Source organism: Trachymyrmex cornetzi, unplaced genomic scaffold, assembly GCF_001594075.2.
Source record: "Trachymyrmex cornetzi isolate Tcor2-1 unplaced genomic scaffold, Tcor1.1 scaffold262, whole genome shotgun sequence".
In the NCBI taxonomy this organism is placed as follows: Eukaryota; Metazoa; Arthropoda; class Insecta; order Hymenoptera; family Formicidae; genus Trachymyrmex; species Trachymyrmex cornetzi.
The window spans coordinates 1,221,839-1,246,545 of record NW_017297292.1 but is presented as its reverse complement, the minus strand read 5'-3'; the positions used below and the strand labels follow the sequence as shown (position 1 = coordinate 1,246,545).

Genomic DNA, 24,707 nt, shown 5'->3' with positions numbered 1-24,707 from the left:
GGCCTTTTCGCTTCGATTTTCGTGCAACTAGGAACGGGATTAAATCTACACGCTATCGCGCAGATTACACGTGGCCGGATACGATAATTCTCGGCAAAAATTGCACGCAGATACGCATCGCGTATTTAAGCGCGGCGAATCTCGCACCATTCAGTGTAGAAAGTAAAGACGGTCATAAACAAGAGATTATCAGTAGTCGTATAAATCCCCCGATATCCTCCCCTTCATCTTATTGCGTTGATCCCACCGTGCATTTCCATCTTATCAAATCTAATCGTGGTATATAGGAGAAACGCGCATCCATCTGACTTCTCTAATCTATTAAAGCACATCCCTCTTCCGAATTTTAGCTTTGCCATCATGCGTTTCTCTCCGCCAGTTCCGTGTCAGCCTCTTTGCTCACGCGAGATCATCCCACAACTTCATCAACTTACGGTTCGCGGTGCATAAGTTATATCTTGTTTATGGCATTGCTGCGAATCCCTTGATGCACTCTCAAGCTTGTTTTCCCAGGGGCTGGTCATTACAATTTCCATGTGTTTGGTCGTTGTGTAAAATCAATATGATAATGTTAGTGAAATGAGAAAATTTCATTTGCAAGAAATAATTTTACGCGAGTTTTCCATGTTGAACGTTTCAAACAGGAAATTGGTGCTTAGACTGAGAAAAAGAGTTTCAGTAGTACCGCTCAATTATCGTTTAGCGCACTAAAAACAGCGCTCTACATGCACACGATGTTTGTGCAACAATTACGTTGGGCTCGTCATAGGCCAGTAATATCCGCTGCAAAATTGTGTTTTACGTGACTGGCTGGCGTGAATTGTTTGCTCTTTATAAGCGGCGTATATAGGCATTATCTTTCTTTTTGATTAAAATCTAAATTCTTTTTGGTTAACACGAAGGTATGTTTATCCTCTTGTATTAATACTTAACTTTCGTGATAAAAACCATCTATTAATTTCTTTTATATCGATATTCGATTTTTAATTTTATTCACAAAAGTTCTAGAAATGACCGAATTTTTTCTTATCACTGATTTCCGTTTCTTCTTTTCTTAAAGATGTTTTAGCTGTACAATATCAGCTAAAAGAATCAGTAAAAAAAAAATCAATATCAACCCAAAAGTTTTGAATACGCTTTAAAACTAATTGCAAAAAACACAACACATAATTTGGCTTATAATGTGGGTTATACCATTTAGCTACAGTTTAAGTAAATGATTATTAAGTGAATAAGCGGATCCAAATAAACTTTTGCACGAACATTTATTAGTTTTATTAATATGTACGTATAAAAAATTGATACATAAAATTGATGTATAAAAGATTCGATTCAATTTGTAATACTATTTTCCTATCAAATTTGCAAATAAATATTACAAACTGATTTTACGTGGCAATCGAGGCAAGCAAAAATATTAAATTTATTTTTTTTTTATGGAGATAATCTCAATTACAGAATTGTACTTAAATTTTGTACAGATATTCAGAGAGGTAATAATAGAACAATCCAAGAAACTTTTATATTTTTAATAATACTTTGAGATATGGCACATACATACTTAATTTGCATTGTCACACTATAGATATCACCTGAAGGTAGTTAAAACATTTTTCATATAAGAGACTTTTCACAAGTTTCTACAAAAAATTTGACATTTGCAGAGATAAAAAGTTTCTGATTGAACGTGACATTTTGGGAAGATTTGAATTCGCGATTGTAGAAAGTGGGGCAAACAAATGCAGGTTCAAGACGTGCTGTTTCAACGATTTCAGATAAACGTAATTAACAAGAATAAATTTCGCTCTTTGTGTATCTAACATATGTAAAGAATTCAGAATACTGTTCATCGCTAAATAATATTAAAGCGTCGTGGGCGCACGCAATTGTAACAAACGATAATTATAAGAGAGGTAATGATTACATAGCTTAGTTTGCGTCACCGCACTGCGCTGAGGCAGTCACGTAATTTCGGGTGCCGTCTAGATTGTGTCGAGATACGTATAAACACGTAATTCAGAATTTCGTATATCTAGCGCGCGAAACGGCGGGTTACACCACAAGCAAGTACAAATTTAATTAGCTCGCAAGAAGCGATGAAAGCGCGACTGGTGTATAAAGCTTAATTACATTGAAACCGTGTTCTTCACGCTTTGCACGCGCTGGTACTCGTGAGAGAGTGAGACACATTCGAATATTTTAAATTGAATTTCAAAATTTTACACGACGCAAGCAGGTTTGTATTAATCACGAGGAGCATATGTCGCGCGAATTATTATCGAATAATCTGCAAACGGTCGCACAGGGACGTCCTTATTCTGATCAATTTAGTATGGACGATATACCATATACATATATGCACTTGATGTAATCTATCAATCTAAATTATATCTTTTAGGGAATTCGACCAAGAGGCTTTATTGACCCCTTAAAAAACATGTATCAGGAAAGTTAATGGAAGGTAGCAAATTTACTAAATTTTCAAGTAAACTGTTAAATTCACAATGTCAAATTATATCTAATTTGAGCTATTTTTTAATCATTTCTAGATCGCCGTTGCTCTTATTCAATACGTCGTTAATTTAACTAAAACAATGGAGTTAAACAATTAAATTCAAGAATTGTATTAAATTTGACTGAAATTAATTTTAATTTATATATTTAGTTTATCATTTACTAACAGTAAGTGCATACGTTAATATGCACGTTGCTTACTTTAAAACAACTACAGAAATGAATCGATTTACATTTTAACATACATGACATTTAAAAATAATGAAATGTTATTTGACTCAAGAGATTGAGTTATTATTGCTCCCTTGATTAATATTTAATAGTGTAAATCTATGTATATGTCGAAATTTTAAGAAAAATAATAGCAATTATAATATTCCGTGATGAAAATTTCAGAGTTATTTATTATTGCATTATATTCTTCATAACACGCAAATGTGTGCCAAACAAGTTTTAAATTTATTATCTTTTATTTCAGTTCATATATTTGCATATTTATTCTGCCTTTTAAATAGAAGTGAAAGCTTTTATTATTATAGTCAAATGGATATAACGTAAATACAATTATAAAATACAATTAGTATAAATTAAAAGTTTATATACAAATTTTTATCGAAAGAATTTATTAATAGATTGCTTGAATATTAGAAATATAATTTTATGTACCTGGTCTGTTGGTTAACGGAATACCAGTAATGCGTGAACTTATTACAGTTAGTGATTTATTATTCATGATGCATCTATAAGCGGATCTGTAAATCATTCGCACGTTCTATAGTCATAGAACCGGCGGGATATATCGCGGAAACACGCAATTATGGCAAAAATAGAGCCCTCTCGCGATATTGCCTTATATAAAATACATTGCGCGAATCCGCAGCTAATACTCGGTTTGCACTTCCGTAGTTAAACGCCTATCTTTATTGCTTTATCGGGTTTAGCTTTAATCTCCTGTATGTACATGTAACTATATATGTAAAACTGTGCATATATATATATATCTCGCAAAAGTTACGTCGGCCTATATACAATTAATATTTCCTTCGCTGCACCGCTGTACCGATAACCTTCGCTCGATATCGCAACGTTTTCTATAACATCGAAAAGATATATCTATCAGGATTATTTAGGGATACTTATCGCGAGAAAGATCTGACACGGACGAATAATGGAGCCATCAAGGTGGTAGGACAGCGAACATGATGTCGATGCGCAGAAACCGTACAAAAACCGCGTCGATGTCGGGCGAAAGAGAGAGAGAGGGAGAGATTAAGGTAATCCTACCTAACTGATGACGGTCGTTCCAAAGGTTTCAACAGATTAATTGGAAGATCGATCGACATTTGCGCTTCTTATCGTGACAAAAAAAGAATGTCGTGCTGTCGTGGTAATGTCAACGAAGATGCAGCATAACGTTGCTTCTTGAAGGCATTAGAGTTACCGTACATGGACCGCAGACTTGCATAATTTTTTTGTTTTGCGACTTCCTAATTTTTATTGTTCTCTGGCTTTCATCGTCATCTAGCGACATTGTAAAATAACAATGACGACTCATTATTACTCTTGTATGTACGTGTAATAATATATATGTATATTTATCTTTCTAGACGTTTAAAAAAATCATAGTTGAATTATATATACACAAATATATATATAGATAGAGAGAGAGAGAGAAGAAAAAAAAGCAATTACTATAATGCAACAATAATTTATAGTCATTTTCTTAATACCAACTTTTAGCTGCAAAAAGTTTCCAGCCAATTAGTAAGGAGTTTGTTGGTGAAAGTTTTATGAAAATCTATTTAGTTGATCGTTATGGACTAATTTATATTCCTTTGTTGTATTACTCGGATAAAGAATATTTATAAATAAAGATTTAGTATACAATTAATTATTCTAACATATTTTAATACTTACAATAAATTTTATTAAATTATAAACTCTGAAAAATAGACAAAAATATTGTAAAATTATAGATACCTACATGTAAACATGTTAAACTTTTAGCGGCTTCTGTGTATTTTTTGGTATATTATTTAGAATTAGAAGTATATATAATTGCTATTATGTTACAGCAGTAATAACTATATAGAGTTTCTAATCATAATCATTTTATCATGCAATTACAGCCACAAATACCAAATACTTCTCTTAGTTCACATCGATAACATTTATGTGATGAATTTCGAAATAATTATATACAATAGAATTGTTTGAAATTATGTAAAATATTCCCCGAGATTATATAGCATAGAAGAATTGTACGCATGTGTATATGTCATTCATGCGATAATTGTCTCCCACGGAATCAAGAGAAAAAAACGGAGAAAGCAATTTGCTAAGCAGAGCGAGAGCGTATTGTGGGCTAATGACAGTGCCGTGCTATTGTGGCAGCGGTGTAAGTGTCAGAACATGATTTATGGATAATAATGCTATGTTACTATGGACGTTTCGTCTGGAAAAAGGAGGGTAGATAAAGCGCGCGAATACAAGCTCTGTTATAATCCTTGTCGTCGTGGCCTAATCGGTTTAAATGTCTGACTAATTTCGCTCTCTATCACTTCCGTGGTCCAATGTAGAAAAGATTGATCTATTGATAAAAATACCAATGCGCTTACAATATTGTTTTTAAGGTCGGTAAAATGAAAATTATATATACAATAAAATATATATAATATACTAAAATAAAATAAAATAAAATTATAATAAGTAAAAAAGAGATTAGGGGATTGTTACACGGATTATAATTATCACGAAATTCATCGCAAATGATTAATAAAGTATGCCCTATTACACTGCAACATTAGTATACTCAAATTAATTATTTATGCAATATTATACAAATATAATTATAATAATATCACAATACAACAATGTAAGGGTATTGTTATTAATTGCCTTTGTAAAATGACTTTAAAAAGCCAAGTAAAATCGTTATATAATAATATAAGTGTATAATAAAATAAATATGGTATATATTCTAAGTACTGTTTATATTAATTGATAAGTTTTTTATAAATTTAAAGAAAAAAAATAAGCCAAGTTATAATCACATCCGTAAAGCTATCATAGCAATGGACGATAAAGAAGCATTCCGAGGTATATTTATTTTCACGGTGATTTGATTTAAATGTTAACCATCAAATATTTACAGTAACTTTGCCATTTCCTCGCGCAATTGTTTTTCCAACAGGCGTTCTTGAAGTACATCACCCTCAGTGGAACTTTATTCCGTGCTCCGTATATCCGCGCTTCATTTAAATTATTCAGAGGACGCGAAAAACCCACGGGAAAGGGGAGGGTTAATCCGAGGGCGAGAGAATTGCGTGGCTGCACCTGCACGCGTTTAAGGCGGCGGAAAAAGGGCGCGCGAATCGTTTAGCCCGAAATCAGCTTAGCGCGTTCTCTCGCATCTCCGCATTTTCGCGTACGTCTTCCGAACTGCCTCTCGTCGTTCATCCCTCCGCGGATAGATTTTATTATACATACGCTGTAAAATCGACGCCGCTCGTCTAGCTCTTCCTCATCCTCTCTCCGTTCGTTTCTTCCCTCGCAAGGTAGTGATTACAGCAACTTCCGGTGTAATGTTTCATATCAGCATGCGAACGACGTACCGGGGTGAATTGTCGGTGGAAGCCGCGCGACTGTTACAAGAGTTCCCTCGCGTTGGGCTCGCTCGATTTGGTGCTCGAGTTGGTGCCCTGTTTTGTACGCGCATGCATTATTCCCGACGTTGTTTAAAATTTCGACAGCAAAGTGATGCGCGAGGCTGCAGAGGCACGAAACTCTATAAATCCCCGTCACTATCGCACACGCACCGAAAGTAATTTAGGACTAGTGCATCAAATTTTAAGCGCGGTAGACACAGAGGCCTCGATCACCATTCTAATTTTATGCCAACCGCTCGCAATCTATTATCGCAAATTCCATTGTATGAATAAGTGAAATTTTTTTAAATGCACATAATATGCTTTGTAATTTTAACGTCTCTCACAAAGAATTAAAAGAAGATCCAGAATCTTCTCGTTGTAGACCGCGATAAAATTATACAGACACAACAGCAACATTATTTTACTTCACGATGTGCAAGTAACATACAATCTTTTTTTTTTTTTTTTTAAAGAAAAATAATCTTGTAAAGTGGTCTTTCGTGGAATGTGTTGCTCGTTTAAAATTCGAAAAAAACGAGTGAGAAAGCGAAATAATCAGACAGTTGTCATAACTACGCGCTTTCCAATTTAAATCACGCAAATTACACTCTAATATATTCATGTCTCGCGACGTAACGAGCGGAAATTTCGAGATTTATGCTCTGATTTTTGAGCGTGTTGAGATAAAAATACAAGCCAACGAAAACGTAATTAACATAGTTACGACGATGTCACGATACAAAGCGATATATATTATATGAAGGTGAAATCGTCGCCATGTCTACGATGTTATATCAAGCGAGAAAATAATGAGTCGAGAATACGCGATTCGGGATCGAGCGATAGGAATGACGGGAAAAATGGAATATAGTAGCAGTTATCCAGATTGTTAATCGGTGACAAGAAAAGAGAAAAAATAGCCGAAGGATTCTGCGATTAAGCTATGTGGAGCATGACAATTACTTTGTCTCTTTATTACACGAGAAATGTAACGCATACATTTGATAAAATGTATTGGTTCAACATTGGGATGTATGACGTAAATAGTGTGTTGATTTACCATTTAACGTTGGCGTTGATGATACCATTAATTATCATTACCCTCATTCCGAGAGATACATAACGGGTGGAATATTTGAAATATGTCGCGCTTCAATAGTTTCTGAATAGGGACAGTTGAAGTTGATTATCCACAATCTACCACTCCTGCGAGAATTGGAGCGCGTAGAACGTGGGTAACATTTCATTCGACCTATTTTGCAATTCCCAAGGTTCTTAAACGAAGCGCGTTCAGTCAGACGACGCGCATTCTCTCAATGTACGTTTGGTTCTGAATAACGTAACAGTCGTTCTCCAGAGTCTCCATTGCGAGTACTGTTAAAGATGTCTGATTCGGTTGGTTCAATCAAAACTGTACATGGCTTCCAAAAGTTTCCGGTCAATAAGTAATTTTATTGTATTGCTCAGATAAAGAATCTTTACTAATAAAGATCTAGTATACAGGTAACTTAACATATTCTAATATTTAAAAACATTGTGACGTTTTTCGTAATAAATTATTTAGTATAAATTCTTTAGTACAAATTATTTAGTATAAATTCTTTAAAGATGCTTATTAGCATCAGTAATATTAAATTGCTCGTCAATTTAATTTGTGATATTACTCCAGCTTCAATTTAAGACTGTATTTCAAGATCAATAAAAATGTAAATCGGCGCGCAATTTGTTTGAACTGGAAATTGAAAAAATTCACACAAAAATATTATTAGACAAGAAGACCCGATGGTCTTCTTTACTCACTTGCACTGTGTGTGAATATATTTCTCGATCCATTTTCATTTAATATTGACAAAATATCATGTTGTTAACCTTTAGAGATCTATTTTTAATATCTTACACACAGCTTTTCGTTGAGTAAAATTGTTACAGTTATATTTTATAATTCATTATTTCGTTGTATTCCTTGCTTCAAAATATAACAATACTAGTTTCACATATAATATAATAGCTTTTCCGTTCTGTAAAAGTTAAGTAGATTACAACAAGAATTTTATTAACTTATAGTAAAAACTGAAAACAGATTGACAAAAGTTAGACGTAAAATTATATACGTAAATATATTGGAAACTTTCAGCAGCCACTGTATATACAGAAGAAAAAAGAAAGATAAAAGAAACTTTCGAAAGAAAGTTTAACTTTTCTCGCGCAATATCTAAAATACCCGTCGCATCTCAATCGATGAATTTCCATTTAAAAGATCTCAATCAACGATGTGTCGGCTGTTCATTGAATACCGTCCATTGAAGCGTCACGTATGCTGCTCGTGCCAAGCTGTCTATTTGCATGCGGCTCTCGCCCCCGTTCTTGAAGTCATTCTTATGCGCAATCTTACTTACTTCTCGCGCTTTTCATTGTCAATTGTCCTCGCTATCTTCTTCTGAGGTCGCCACGTCGGGAAAAAAACCGCAGAAATAATACACTTTGATTCAAAAGTTGAACGTGAACTTATTCCACCACAATGCGCGTAAAATCCATAAAATGAACTTGATTGTGCTCCACGTATTTTCATATTGCGGTAAATACACGCTTTTATCGAGCGATTTTTTGTCACTTCATCGTACAAATATCATTATGTACGCCGATATTATCATTTCAAACATCAATTATCGTGAAAGGAATCAATCATATCTCTCCGCAATCGTAAAAATATCACCTTGTGTGTTAACATCACAAAGAGAATTAGTATTTATTACAGCTTTTAACAATATCGGGCTTTCCTTAAGTGTCTTTAATCTTTAAACTGACACCAATCTTTTCTGTTACAGTATTTTTTAATCATTTTAAGTATCTAATTTCAGATCTTGAACAAAAACTAGTTTATGGAAAATTGCGTCTCAATGAAATGAGTTGGGTTTTGTATATAATGGAGCTTAAAACGTAATAAATAAAAAATGTCTCATAGACGTCTCAAAGCTCAATGGATAATCTTTGAGCTGTGATGTATCAAAGGTGCTCTACGAGCACAAATTTTATACACTTTAGTTCACTATTCATTAAGCCTTGAGATGTCTATGATATCTTTTGCTCAACACATTACAAGCCACATTTATGTAAAAACTAACTCGTTTTACCGGCACCCAATTTTTCAGAGGAACATGTATTTCCCTCATATGCAGATTCCATATGTAGATTTGTTCTACTAAAATTTTTTGCTTCTTAATAGTATTAATCTAGAAAAGAAATGAAATGATAACTTCAGCAATTATACACAACATTTATACATAGCATTTCATAATTACAATATAATTGACATAAGAACTTATGACATAATTTCAGAAAAATTTAGATCCATATGCGTTCAGTCGCACTGAATTTTAATAGAATTAATGTACATTCCAAGTAATTTTTAACGACGGATATTTCCTTTAAATCAACTCGGACACGAAACGTGTACGCGCAAAGCAGATATTCGTTACGATTTTTGTTGACTAGTCATCGTATAGGATTGACGCCTCGTTACATGTAAATGCCATCAGACCAGTTCGAATAATCACGCACGGTACGTTGGGCAGTACTGGATCGTCCGAAGCACGCGATTGCTTCTTCGGACGTTCTGTTAAATATTTAAATGCCAGTGCGGAAACAAGCCGCTTATTTCAAGACGGAAGATTGTTTTAGACGAGAGATTTATAAGATTTTCCATCTGCCGTGAGCTCGCGTGACTTCCTTTGCGAATCCGGCCCTTTGGCATGGAGGAGGAAGATGTCGCGCGTTCCATAAATCTTTTATCGATTATAGCTTTAGGCACAAGCACAATCGTTAATCTAACTCGTCTAAATAATGGACGTCTTAGTATGACAGGAAATAAAGTGTATAATGCGGTCATTTGTCTGCGAGTAGCACGTCGTAAGTAAAACACGCATGGGAGAGTAGAACGTGGTCTCCTACTCGGCATTGAAACTAAGGCAGTTTTATGAATGAGAAAAGGAAAACATTTGTCTTCATGTTTCACAGTTACCTTAATTTCTATTCCGCAAGAACGTATATTGAATAATTAGAAGAAAATAATTAATACGACTATAAATGGACAATTGTGACAATTTATATTAAAATTATTAATATAATAGTAGAGATTATAATTTTATTTCGCATCTACAAAAACTTTTAACTAAAAAAAATGAAATTATATGGATACAAAATAAAATAATAATTAATGTAAAGAAATTGTTTGATATTTGTCTGCTATAATATTTGTATACATAAAGTTAATAAATTATTTAACACATTCCTGAAAAAGTAGCGTAATTATTATATTATACCGTGTTAATTTTAGGTGATACGGTATTGCAAAATTCAGCTAAATAGATAATTTCAAAATATTTCTCGGTTCTTGGTAGGAAAAAGCGTGAGCGCGGTGCTTGCTTTGAAAATTTTAACATATACGCCGGTTGGAAACATATGGCGCTCGTGGTTGGCCTACAAATGGCCGAATCACAACCTATGAGAAGAGTAACGTATCGCGAGTCTACCGTGGCAGAAGAAAAACACGAATATCAAATATCCCTCATAAATGAGAGAAAATTCAATTTTCGCAAATCTAATACAGACTTAGCGCTGAGTATCGACAACTTCTCATTATATAAAATGTTAATTAAACGTTTAAGTATATAAAATACCAACCAAAAAGTCAGTTTATCATATATTTATCCTAAACTATTTTTAAATAATTTTTTAATTAGAAATAATGCATTACATATATTTATAAAAGATTACATACATTTCTAACAGAAGTATATAAATTTTTCAAAGATAATTATAACTTATACATAAAGATATTTGTAAATGAAAAAAATCTTTTACATTATTTTTAAAAGGGAGGTTCTCTATGATTGCTGTATGCAATATTAAGTAACTTTTATAAATTATCTTTACTGTGGAACTCTTTCCATAGATGAATTTTACGTACAAGTGAGCAAAATCATTGAGCGCTAAGCCAATTAGTATTCAGTGATCATCAGGAAGTTCAATCTATCACTAAAAGGTAAATTATGTACTAAAAAAAGTGCAAATGAGCTTTTAAAAATTCGAATCATTATATATACATATATCATTTTGAAGGTCAGTATTATAACAGAGAACGTGACAAATTATTTCAATTTTTAAGCTGCTTGATATTATATGTATATATTTATATATTAATAAGTTATAAGGAGACATATTGGACTATATCTACACTTTATGTCATTTCGGGCATCTACAGACGAACGACTTTGTAGCGCCACAATTGAATGCGCCGACCAGTTCATACAGAGCTATTCTGTGGTGTTACAGAAAAATATCGCGAATATGTTTATATGGGCCACTACATAGCGCGATAAAAAGAATTGCGAATGCGTTCAGATGGGTGACGCTTCTTGTCGCGCCACGCAAGTGGCCCATATGAACATATTCGCGACACTTTTCTATAGCGCCACAGAATAGCTGCGTATAAATGGGTCAGCGCTTTCGATTGTGGCGCTACAAAGTCGCTCGTCTGTAGGAACCCTTCAAGATTTAATAGTCTATTTATTCTTTCTTTTCTTTTAATAATTAGGTTAATTGTGTTTAGAAAGATCTAGATTTTATAAATATTTTACCATTAAAAGTGTGCAGTTGTGAAAATTTATGTTACATTGATTAAAAGTGGCATATTTCCATCTACATAAAATTTAAGTATCGATATAGCAATAATGTATCACTCAATATCTCTAGAATATAAAATTTCATGGCTACAAAATTGTAACGGATTCGAAATAATTCCAATTCGTAAAAAAGAAGTTAAAATAATTTCTTTTTCTTTTAGAAATAATTTTCGTCTAAAGAAATAGTTCCAAACATAGAACTGCATATAGAGCACTGTTGTCAATACATAAAACTATTTAGTATTCTGTTATATAATGATGTCAGAATCTTAACAAGAGGTACATTCTGTATCAGATTTATGTCAAACGTATTTCTTATAAAAGCTACGGTCACGTTTGTTACAAGAATCGATACCAACAGACGGAACAACGAGTAGTCGGAAATCTTAATGGCAATCGTGGTTTTCGGTTTCTATTTCGGTATGCGAAGCCGATATCGTATTCGTTTTTTTGACGGACAACTTTGTATCTTTTCGTTATATACAAAAGGGGGATCCCTGGTCGGCAATTATGCGAATATACCTGAACTACCTCGGAATGCTCTTACTTCGCCGATCCCAAGAGACTGCGGCAAATCGCGGTACGAATAATATTCAGGCCGAATATTTATCAGACTGACAAGATCTTCAGCTTTTCTCGGCGAAATATTATCACACTCGTTCAACCATTGCTTTGTCTCGGGAATTCGTCGAATACTCTTGAGGTTTTCGCCGGCGCATCTTCTACATGATCGCGAATCTGCATTTTGAAGAATCTTGTTTCCATATTTGTTCCTCCATGGATTCCCAGGAAATGCTCAACATCCCCACACTCTTAGTTCTCATATAGAATAAAAATCAGTTAAGATCTGAATGCTTTTTAGAATATAAATATAATATTTTGTTATTTTTAAAATTTTAATATAATTAACAAATTAATTTATCATTCTTCGAGTCTTCCATTTTCTAAATTCTCGTATTATTAATAAATTTTCTTATTATAATTGACATTAAAATTTAATTTTTTACCTCATTTTGCCTTTTTTCAATTCTTTAAATATCTACATATATTTGATTACTAAATTCTCGTATTATTAATAAATTTTCTTATTATAATTTGCATTAAAATTTAATTTTTTACTTCACTGCCTTTTCTCAATTCTTTGAATATCTACGTATGTTTGATTCCACGTTCTTGAACCTTCATATATGTAGCTCTTTTCATTTTCTATTTTTTACACGATATTTAACGTATGCGTTATATGAAGAAAAAGAATTAAAATATTATTAGAAGAGTTGTGTGAAACAAAGGAACAGAAATGGACAAGAGCCCAGGGCAAAAGAATGTTATCCGTGTCCCTATCGATCTCACTCGATTCAACAAAAATGCTACGTCTGCAAGCTAGCAAGCGTAGTTTTAAGAAAAACTTGCACGTACTCGCAAAAAAGTTAGCACTTTTTATTCGACAAAACTAGTTAATACCACGTTAAGGGGTACCTTGTGCGTAGTTTTGGAACACGATCCAGTAGTACTCTCGTCCTACGTTTCAGTCGTAATTCCTTTTTTTTACTTTTCCTTTTTCAAAGGTATATATGGCCTCGCAAATTGAACGCACCAAGTGTATTGAAATAAAGAACTTATAAAAAAAAATTTTTTTTACACAACTAAAATAAGGTTTCTACAAAGAAAAAATTATATCACGGTAAAGAACAATAGAAATATTTCTTTTAGCATAATTCGTCTTTAATTGCTATATTATTTCCTTCAAAAAATTAATTTGCTGCTACATCATATTTACATTCGCATTTTACAAACTGCTAGCATCACTTAAGTGAGAATGCCGTTAGTTTATTTCGCGCGTAAAATGGAGTTGAAATTTTCTGTTGGCGCAGCGCTCTATTTATATTAAATTCTTCAAGCTTGTTGGTACATTTTTCTATCGAAAAATATGTTGGCTTGAAGTTGACGGAAATATATGATGAATAAGCAAGAAACGCATGGACCGCTGTCCGACATAAAATTAATCAACATTCTTTATCATAAAACGATGTGCAACATATTTCACACAGTGCATTACTAAAAAATTATTGCTATTCTTTAATTAACATTCTAAACTTCACAATTAAGTTTAAGTTTCGGAAGCTGCATAAAACACCATAAATTGAATACTTTAAAAGACAATATTGTAATTGTAATCTTATTTCAGAATTTCACTTTTCAGCTCTTCTATTAAGTAATTAATTTAATTTAATTTTCATTTGTTTAAGAAAGACCAAAATAGACGATTGTTTAAAGAAAAATTGATTCCAATTGTATTAGATTTTCACATGGTAAAACAATTAATTAAAATCGTAGGAACGAGTATTGAAAATAATAAAAAGTAACCATTTTTCTTTTGGATTTCAGCTGTTCCGAAAGGGATGCATGTCTGAGGAAAGGAGAGAGCCACGAGTATTTTGTAATCATCATGAAGGCATTCTGGATCGTGCTTCTAATTATCTTACTCGAGATACACATATACATCACAGGTAAGTTTGAATGGAAAAGCATAATTTTGTTATGCTGTTGTACTAAAAATGGATATTATGATACTTTGAATATACAATTATTGAATAAGCTAAAAGATTTGAAAGATTGAGTTATAGTTTTCTTTAAAAAAGTTTAATTATTAATTACATAAAATATGGAACGTTGTTTCTTTTAAAATTTAAAAAACAATCTTTTTAATTATTCGTAGAAAAAACAACGAAAGTTCTAGTTTTGTAAAAAAACCGCTATTTGTTCTTTAGCGTTTCTAAATTTTGTGTTGCATACCAATAGTGTGCATTGCTACTTTATTTAAAATTCTTTAACTGTTTCGTATGTTAAATATTTAATTTTGTCAGGCAAATGTGGTCTGAAGATTTCATAGGATTAGAATTTTGTCGGGAAACGACATGTTCATTCGTATTTCTACCTCGTACGTTTTCTTCTCGCAAATCGCGTGTTTAAGTATAGCGGCTCTCCTAGCCTAAATAATTTTGTTTCTAATTCTGTGCTCCTTCTCATCGGTATTCGCTTCACGGCGGCATACAATTTTCAACGGTAATGATGCTGCCTAAAGAAACACGGGCGTTCGACGGCGGCACGCCACACTCTTCCGTACTTCAGGCAAGTTATTTTCGTGCCGGCAATGGAAAACACTTAATCCGATGGCTGACAAGCAATTTCCGGTTATCGCGTTGCTGAAAACCTGCAGCTCTTACTTTCGCCTCGTTAGTGCTGAACTTATCGACGCCGCGATGAGCGCATCGAAATCATGTCGATCACTCGTCGATGTCCTTACATCTCGACGATTTGCTCCTTTGGGACATCGAGACTGTCGACGCGGATATATACTAACGAACAAATTCGTAGAACGTCTCATTCCCGAACGAGACGATGCCGTTCGGAAAATTTAGGTCATCGCCGTAACACCTCCGAAGCTTTAGATCTAATTGAAAGTTTAATTAAATGCACACCGGCCCCTATTACCGGACCGTTTTACGATTCTCGATTCGGCAAACTTTCTGAAATTGTGCCAGATTAATCTTCCACTATGTGCGAATACTAATCATTGGTAAATTCAATTTAGAAAACTGTATTCGCCTGAACTTTTACTTTGTCTATGATTTTAAAGACAGACAAAAGATTTAACGTATTTATATCGCGCTAATTATTTCCTGTTTTATCGTGTATAATCATTGTTAATGATAATTTCTTTTCACGCAATTTAATATTTTCATGGATCATTCTTGATATCCATATGGAAAGAGAATGTGTCATAAAAAATTGAGTTTGTGAATGTTGAATAATCGATTAGTCAACTTAATTAGATACACGGACGTGAAAGTAATACTTTAGCACAGTAAATTTCATATTTAAATTTTTATTATGGAGTGTCGACATTTATTGCATATTTTTCATTAATTGCTATTTTTCATATTCATAAATTTAGCGTGCTATAAGATAAAAAAACAAGAAACCTTTAATATATTGAGAAAAAGATGCCTAAAAATATATTTGTGAGAAATATATATTTATGTTATTGAAATAAATATTTATATTTCCTAAATACGGGCGAAATAAAATTTTATTCCTAGCAAATAAGCCATCTATTTTATTTTTTTTGCAATTAATGAGATATATTTCATAGAAATGAAATATATTTCACAGAAATAAAATATATTTCACAGAAATGTATATTTCGTCATCACAATCAAATTTTGTAAATAACATTTGTTTCGCAATACTTCGACATTTTTCTCTATACGTAAGAATATTTTGTTTTAATTAAAATATATTATTTTTTCTTAAATATTTAATATTTTGTTAAAATTATAATGTGTTTCTCTATCACATAATATGAAAATTTCTATAATTTTTTTACACGGTAGAAATACTACTCTAATAATCCCTTAGAGTGTCATTCGTTTAATGGCCTCTTTTTTCCTTTTTTATTCCGGTCATAAAGAATTCGAGTATTTTTCCCGCAGGAATTTCTAGCGAATAATCACTTTGAAATACTGAACGCTGACGGTGGCAATGGTGTTAATTCATTTCGACGAGAAAATTCAAGTGAGATACGCGGTACGCTGATCAACATCGAGAGAGTGACCTGTCTCTTGTATTATTAATGACAAATGCCGAATACGCTCTTGCACAAAGATTCTATGCTTCGATCTAGCTTTTTCCAGCATGCATAAAAAAGGAGTTAAATTCATCGTTCATTATATTACTCTGTAAGAGTGAATTAATGTATTATTACTGACTTCAGAGTGCTACGCTTATAACTGTAATATCAGCGAATATTTACTGTTTTTCAGTAATAATACATTAATTCATTTGTAGAAGTTACGGTTTCTACAGATTGAATCTACAGAAAATCATAACCTCTAAAAGTAAATCAGTGTATTATTGAAAAACAGTAAATATTCGCTGATGATTGCATCAATTGTAAGTGTAGCACTGAAGTCAGTAACAATATACTGATTCATTTTTACAAAGTACGAAAATTAATTGAAATTACTATTAATAAAATATAAATTTTTTAGATTACTTCTTATTCTATTTATATTTGTTCTAAGTTATCATCTTATGAATATAGTATGTTTATATATATTATTTATTGTTTAATAGAGAATTTAAGTAAAAGTAATAGTTTCACATATTGCAATGTAAGAAGAACTTGAAATAAACGAATATATGCTATAAACGTGTACACGTCACACAGCGTGTATATCGCAACGTTTTAAAAGCGAACCTTGCATCGTCGGCGCGAAGCGTCAAGTTTCGAGCTTGGGCTTACAACTCGTTGAACAGAAATAGAAACTTTCCGGATATTTATTGCCTGGAGTTCTCGCGCAAGACGCTTATGGGTAAAATCTCCTTTTTTTATTGTCAGAAAAGTCTGAGATGTGCGCAGCTAGGGACAAGCGAACGATCGCTAGAGGTAAACGGGATGCGAAGCACAACGAGCGAGAAAGTTTCCGGCTGAATATCCATGGAAATTCGCCGCGGTTTGGCGCGTCTTGGGCATCGGTAAACGCCTGGCCAAACCGTCGTAATTGCCATGACTAAGTTATTCACTTAAGCCACTCGGGCGATGCTCGGGTTATGCGTTATCGTCGCGACGGTGGCTGCATTAATCTCCAAGCAGGAGGGTGCTTTGTCGTCTCTCGCAATCCCTGTGCCGCGCCCTTCATCAACCATGAAAATCATCCTTAATCCTTGATCATAGTCGACCTTAGAACTAACAGTCCTTGGAGAGACAGATATTATGGACGCGAATCTTTCCCGTGTGAGAAAATACATGGTGTGATTTCTTACATTTTGCTGTAGCATTCTCGTAATTTTCATTTAATTGAATCTTCTGAGAGACTTTAATTAATCGATCCTACACATTTTGCTACAATCTGTGTTAAGATGTGAGAATTTAAAGAAAAAGGCATTAATGAACAGATTTATACAAAGTTCCTATTTTTATAATTATTGTAAATTCTGGATAAATTTTTTACAATCGTTATTGTAATGAAGCACATAACATACAGCATTTATAAAAGAATCCACTCTGCAACTCGTTTTATAATTGTGTAGAGAAATAGAAGACTTTTCATTTATAGATAATTATAAATACTTCGATTTTCTTGTTTATTATAAAAATTTATGAGCATTCTAGATATCGTAATACGCGTACAATCTTTAGATCTAATTTTGTTTTAATAACAAATATACTTGTTCAACAAAATGTTACAATTATGTAAAAGCAATTTTCAGATTTATAATTTGACGTGAAAAATTGTTACTAATATTAATTTGTTATACGACGCGTCATTCACAGATGTTACTTGGATCGAGCAAAGTGGTTCCTATCTTCAAGAAGTGTTGTTGTAATTTATGTTCGCAGTAAGCCAGGCGAAGCATCAGCAGAACTCAAGTGCCAATAATGCAATCGCCTCATTGAATGCCCCGGAGGGTAAAAATGAAGATGTTCTTGAAGGACCAATTGGAGAGGTGCTTGCTCAAAGTGGTACCACGGCAGTTCTACCGTGCAAAATTACCGATCCTGGAGCTGGAACGGTAAGTGTCACACAGTTTGCCTAATAATATGTGTATAATTTATTTTGGTTTATTTATGTAGGGTAAATATTATTGAGTAGTGTAAAAGATTTTAAGGGGTGATTTCTCACACAAATTCAAGACGAAAATTTCATATGACTATACATATCCGCGAAATAGCTTAGTTTTACAGAGATAAGGTGTCAAAATTGAAGGAAAAATTTTTTCCAAAAATTTCAAAAACCACTCGGATTACTTTAAAACTTGCTAAAATTCAATGTCAAAATAACTTTAATAATTTTCAAAATTTTTCTTTCAACTTTAACACCCTGTATCTTTAAAACTAAAATATTTCGGACATATGATGGTAAATAAAAGTTTTTGTTTTGAATTTAAGGAATCATCCTTTAAAATTTTTTAGAGTACTTAGTAGCCACCCTGTATATAAATGTTTCACTCGATTAGAAGTATATGTGTTATTTATTTTTTTGCTGATGAAAAATAATTGCCATGTGACCAATTTTGTCAGTTACATCCTTTTTGTTCTTATTGAATACATATAGTTAAAAATAATATCATAAAAGAAGATTTGTATGCTCGCGTTGTACTTCACTAACAGTACGCTATTTGAAACAGTACAAATCGAATATTATATTCAAATATGGCTGTTAATCGTACTATAATAAAATGTAACACACGAAAAAAATAAAAATTTCTATCTGTTACATGAATGTTGTAAATCAAGCTTTTGAAAATGATATTGTTCACTGCATTCAAATGCTTAATTGAAACACGTAAATGAGTAATTTTTCAGGAAATTATTCCTCTGAACGTACATTGTGTGAAATATTAATAATCAACATTTTTCCCTGCTTGATTCCTCACTCATACCATTTCTCTGCCCATCTCAAAAGCCGCTTCCTCTTCTTCCATTCACACCAGATTTTCCAGATTTTCATTTCCGTTATACAGACAGGTCCGAACGATCCTCATTTAATTTCCGTTTCCTATCGTGCACACGCCAAGCGCGAATGATCCATAAAGAAAGGAGTATTCGCTATTTCTAATATGGTTGGCGTTCGTGGCGTAGCTATGAAATGACCATTCAAATGTAAACCGTTGAGACGTGAATGACAAACGCGAAGATAAAATTTGAAATGTCAAAGAAGCTTTCTGTGGAAGAAATATCTTCCATCACGGGCGCCATTAAAGTTGAAGTACAAATTTTCTCTGGTAACGTGAATTATCTCGACAATCGCACGCTGAGAATATTTTCAGACACGTTTTATCTTCATCGCTTGTGCTTCATAAAAAAAGAACAAAATGGATTACACGACGTTAAAACAACGACATGCGTAACTAATTTTCGCTAGCGTGTGACGTTGATATATCTCTACACATCGTCTATTCAATGAAGAATTACATAACTCCATTTTTCAAAAATTGTAATTATTTTTACTAAAATATTGTATTAAATGGAGCAATATATTTTATTGTAAAAAGACTGATTCTATTGTGAAAAAACATTAAAGACTCAAATCTTATTTTTTATTACTGCAATATATGGTGTATAACATTAATGCATGTAAATTCAAATATAAGTACGCATAATTAAGATAAATCCGCATTGTAGATTATATTAGTTGTCTCCCTTTACTGAGAAATTTGTACAGAACTACTGAGGAAAACGAATTTATTTTTAAAATACAGGTGACAAAAAAGTTTAGCCAAAAATTTTATATTTAAATCATTATTGACGTAAATTTACAAAAAACAAATCTGTTAGTTATATTGAATATTTTATTGAATACCAAAAATAATAATTAACATTCAAAGTGACAACTTTTAGACGTTTCAGGAATGATGACTACGCATATATTTCCATGAATGAAGTCTCTCAATAGAACGGTCTTCAGTTCACCAACCGATAAAAATCTTTTGGTGCAGTCTTTTTGGTATTTAATAAGATGCAATGTAACTAACACTTCAGAGCGTTTTTCTTAAATATACGTTCCAAGCAGCTATTTGACATTCAAAATGACGTTTTTAACGTCATCTTATGTCAAAATGACATCAAAATGAATAACGACAAATAAGGTCAATTTAAATAGGTAATAATTTGATAAACATACAAAACTTTGTGGTCAAACTTTTTTGTCACCCTATACAACTGTAGGAAACTATTTATTTTGCGTATGACGAAAGTATATTAGTCAGAGATTTCGGCAAAATTTTAATCAAATAAAATAAGTAACACAAAAAGAGAGAGACAAAAAGAAATCAATAACTGTCACACATTTGTCTCATGACTAAGCTTGACGTAACGCATTTTAATAACTTTTTATAAAACTCTCTGATTTGTCGAGTCCGCGATTGAAAGCACAAACGAGTACATATTCCATCCCTTATGGAGATATTCTGTGTAACCATGCAAACATGTGCGTCCTGAATACAGTATTGAAAGCGGAAACGGACGCGGTGCACCATGTTGGAAGTATAAATGATAAGTCGATACGGTATTTTTGCCTGTGAATTGCAGGCCGTTTGCTTTTTTCTCTCTCTTTTTACTGCGGCCCTCGCTATGTACTTTAATGCTGTAGCCGTCGGTCCAGCAAATTGCCCCAGTTTACGGTCTACAACGGCGCGCTACTCCGGCATAGCGTATGCTCTTTGTCTTATTTAGAGTGCCATCCGCGAGAAAAAATCAACGGACAATTTGCGTGAATAGCGAACGCATCTGCATTTGTACTTCATTTCGAGTTATTTTCATCCATGTCGGATTCTGATGTTTCAGTAATGGACGGTAAAGTACTAATTGACAACATCCTAGCAGAAAATCGATGTCCATCGCGCACTAGTATACTAGTTAGAATTTTTCTCTATAAGACTCCATCCCCTAACCATAGTAGGCATAGACTGCACTTTTCCTGATTCTAGCACCTGTGCTCCGTTGGAAAGACGATGCAGTATATAAACCTTTTGAGGATAGGAGTTTTTTAATAAAGAAACTTAAAGAAGACCTTATTTTCTAAGAGTCGGAACGACACTGACATCAGAATTCCATTCAAATTTAAAAAAAATAATCTGATTATCGTGAAACTCAGTTTTAGGAAGTTTTTGATATCGCTTGGTTTGAATGTAACTAAAAATGTCAAATTTCAACAGGATAAAATCAATGAAAGAAGATCTAGTAAACATAGCTCATAATCAAAGTTTGGAGATCAGTTTGGAAATCAGTAGTAACTATTTGCATAGTACTGCAGATGAACTTCAAATAAAGCAAAACTGGAAACTTGACGTTACTGCTTCTTTGCAATTAAACATTTCCTAAAACTAAGTTGTGTATGTACAGCCGGTCACAGAAAGGTTGCAACATAATTTTTTCGATGCGTTTCGGGATGCAGCTTGCTCACCGAGTGATTGGTTCTTATCCATGGATCCACAAATAAGAACCAATAGCTCGATAGGCTGCATTCCGAAACCCATCGAAAAAAGAAGCGTTGGAACCTTTCTATGACCGACTGTACGTATGTGTAATAATCGGATTATTTAAAAAAAATTCTATCCGCCATATTGGATTCAACATTAAAAATTTTTTATTTCTGATCTCAGATTCGAATAAAGCATTATCAAATTGTCTATAGCCCAAGATTCATAAAAATCAAATGAGGAGTTCATAAAATAAAAAAGAGAGACTCAAAAATGGATTCGCCTGTCTATAAAGGGTTAATTGTATCAGTCTCTCTCTCTTCAACTAGATGTTTTAGAAAGAGGAGAAAAGGAGAGAAATCGATAGCAACCAAACTACCTCACTCTTTCTAAACTAACAACTTCATAGTAATGCACAGTCTATGCTTCATCCGCACTCTCGCGTTTTCCACGCCTCTCGATGTTAATTCAACCCCTCTTAGAAAATTTGAAATTACATCTCTGCCTCACCGGTCGATTCAGTATTTGGAATGTATCCTCTCGTGAACTATGCCAAATTCCGTGCCGTAACGTCGCGTAGTTGGACCGGATGCCTATTACGCACGCCTCCGCCCTCGCGAAGCCGAGAAAGTTCGCTCGGGAATATTTTAGAATATTTTAGCGGGTTTTGGCGTTAAACCGATGCGACGGTGCGCCAGATGCCGCGTGACTGTATTTCTCTTTTTTCTTCCTTACGGGAAAAAGGGGAAGAGAGAACGAAAGAGCAATCCGCGTTATATGCATACGCGATCGAAATGATGGAAACATTCCTTCTCTCGATACTCGCTAGCGGTATACTTTAGAAATCGGAATGGAATTCCGAGAGTCGACAGACGATTCTCTCTGCGCGACAGACGATGCACGTTTCCATAAAATTCCGACGAGTTTTCCGTGCCGCCGACATTACGACGTGAATGAGACGTAAGCCGACTTTAAACGCGCATTTTCCAACACACCTACTTCGTAACGTTTGAAAACAGACTTATATGCACAATAACTGTCATATTTAGAATTTATGGTATGTCAAAAGTTATAGACTATTGCATGGGCGTATTCAGAAGGTTTAGGGATTCAACCCTTCCCTCTAGAAATTTAAGATTAAAAGTTATGATCAACAAAACCTGATATTTTTCTCATTCATTCCAAAATGAGAAATAAAAAGTAGACATTCCAAGTTCTAAAATGTCAAAAAAGCAATTTATTGATGCAAAAAATTGCTGCTTATCTGATAATAAAACTGATAACCCCTCCCGAAAAAATTCTTGAACATGCTCATATATATAGACTACTGTCTTAGATAAAATTAATAATTGCAAATTTCTTGATAATTAGTTGGGGGGGGGGGATGTATTCCTTATTAAAACCGATTTTTAAATAATAATCTCTCTGCATTGTAATTTCTTTGATGGTTTTCACATCTATAAACATGATCCTGTAGCGACTTTTCTTCAGCATTTAATAAATTACATTTCTATGGAGAAAAATGTCAGAGATTCTTTTGACTCTGTACGCTTATTTCTTGAAAAGAACAGACGCTCGCTTTGACACAAATCGAAATTGCGTTTCAATAAGCAGAAACAAATCGATACGCGCTGCGTGTCAATGCTAAAGCCCGCAACCGCTATAAACGAGCACGAAGACTTGGAAACGCTCTCGGGGGATGCAGCATGTTTATACAAATTCCATGGAGGGTTTACTTTTCTCCCTTTGATTTCTGGATTTTACAGCTCCGTTGGGCACGGAGAGCGGAGACTTCAGCTCGTAATTTACTTACAGCAAGAGTATTTCAGGTCTCTTCTTCCCATTGCACGCATTGCCAGAGTTATGTATAAATTTAACGGCAATAAAGCGATTTACGTTTTTAACATCATTTTCTATAAAGCATTCGTTTCTAGTAAAATTATTATTGCTTTTAAAATTATTCCCCCCCTCCCCCCTCCCCATTCGATTACGGAATAAGTTGTATGGACTAAAATCTTTCACGAAAGAAGATACTTAAGAGTTAATTAAAATATTGGAGTACATTTATATATATTTTAACCAAATAAAATTTCAAAAAATTAACCTAGATTTATTGCTAAATCTCTCATTAATTGATATATGTAAAATAAATGCTGTTTATCTGACAAGTTGGTTTTGCGGAAGAGATGAGAGCAAACATGTTCAAAATAAATATAAATGTATAGAATGTATATTAATAATGTATTAACTATTAGTATATACGATGATTTTCCGATTCTTAACTATACACAATGAATGTTCGTGTTCCGTATTAATTTTCATCACTTTTTAGATAACAGATCAAAACGAATCGGATCAATTTTTGTTTATTGATAAAAAAGTAATCAAAAACAAATTTTGTTATTGAGTTTTATCATAATATTGTAATTTTTACTTTAACTTGGATTTCATATAACGAAATAATATATAAATATAATATTTCTTATTACACAACGCAAAAATCAAAAAAAGGAAATTATTAATGCGTCCCGAAATTGAGAGGCAAAGAGGATCATCAGTTTATTAAACTAATCTAGTAAATTATACATCGACAAAAATCGTTATAATTTGCATATTTCAATAATATACTTTTTCCGTCAACGAAGAAGTTAAGTAATTTTAAGCAAGCGTCTACAGTGAATTTTATAAATCATTGCATAACTTTTACGTTGTAATAACAGTACTTGGTGCGTAAGATTGCTGCCTTCTTAGCTGCAAGATATGATTAATAATTACCATATTTATCAGCGACAAGATACTATTAATAGTATCTCGTCCATGTATTTGTAAATCTATAGTCAAAAGCATACAAAAATTGTATTCATTAGGTGGGGAAGAT

The 24,707-nt window shown here is 33.2% G+C and overlaps 1 protein-coding gene across 4 annotated transcripts in view; it reads left to right on the top strand.

The window, feature by feature from the left end:
* LOC108761792 (limbic system-associated membrane protein) overlaps positions 1-24,707 on the top strand; it is a 291,620-nt gene that overhangs the window by 251,858 nt on the left and 15,055 nt on the right. For all 4 annotated transcript variants that reach the window (XM_018508516.1, XM_018508514.1, XM_018508513.1 and 1 more), the window contains 2 exons: positions 14,231-14,352; positions 18,249-18,421. In XM_018508516.1, coding sequence (XP_018364018.1) covers positions 14,292-14,352; positions 18,249-18,421 — 234 coding nt within the window. In that variant the 5' untranslated portion in view covers positions 14,231-14,291. The remainder of the gene's footprint in view (positions 1-14,230; positions 14,353-18,248; positions 18,422-24,707) is intronic.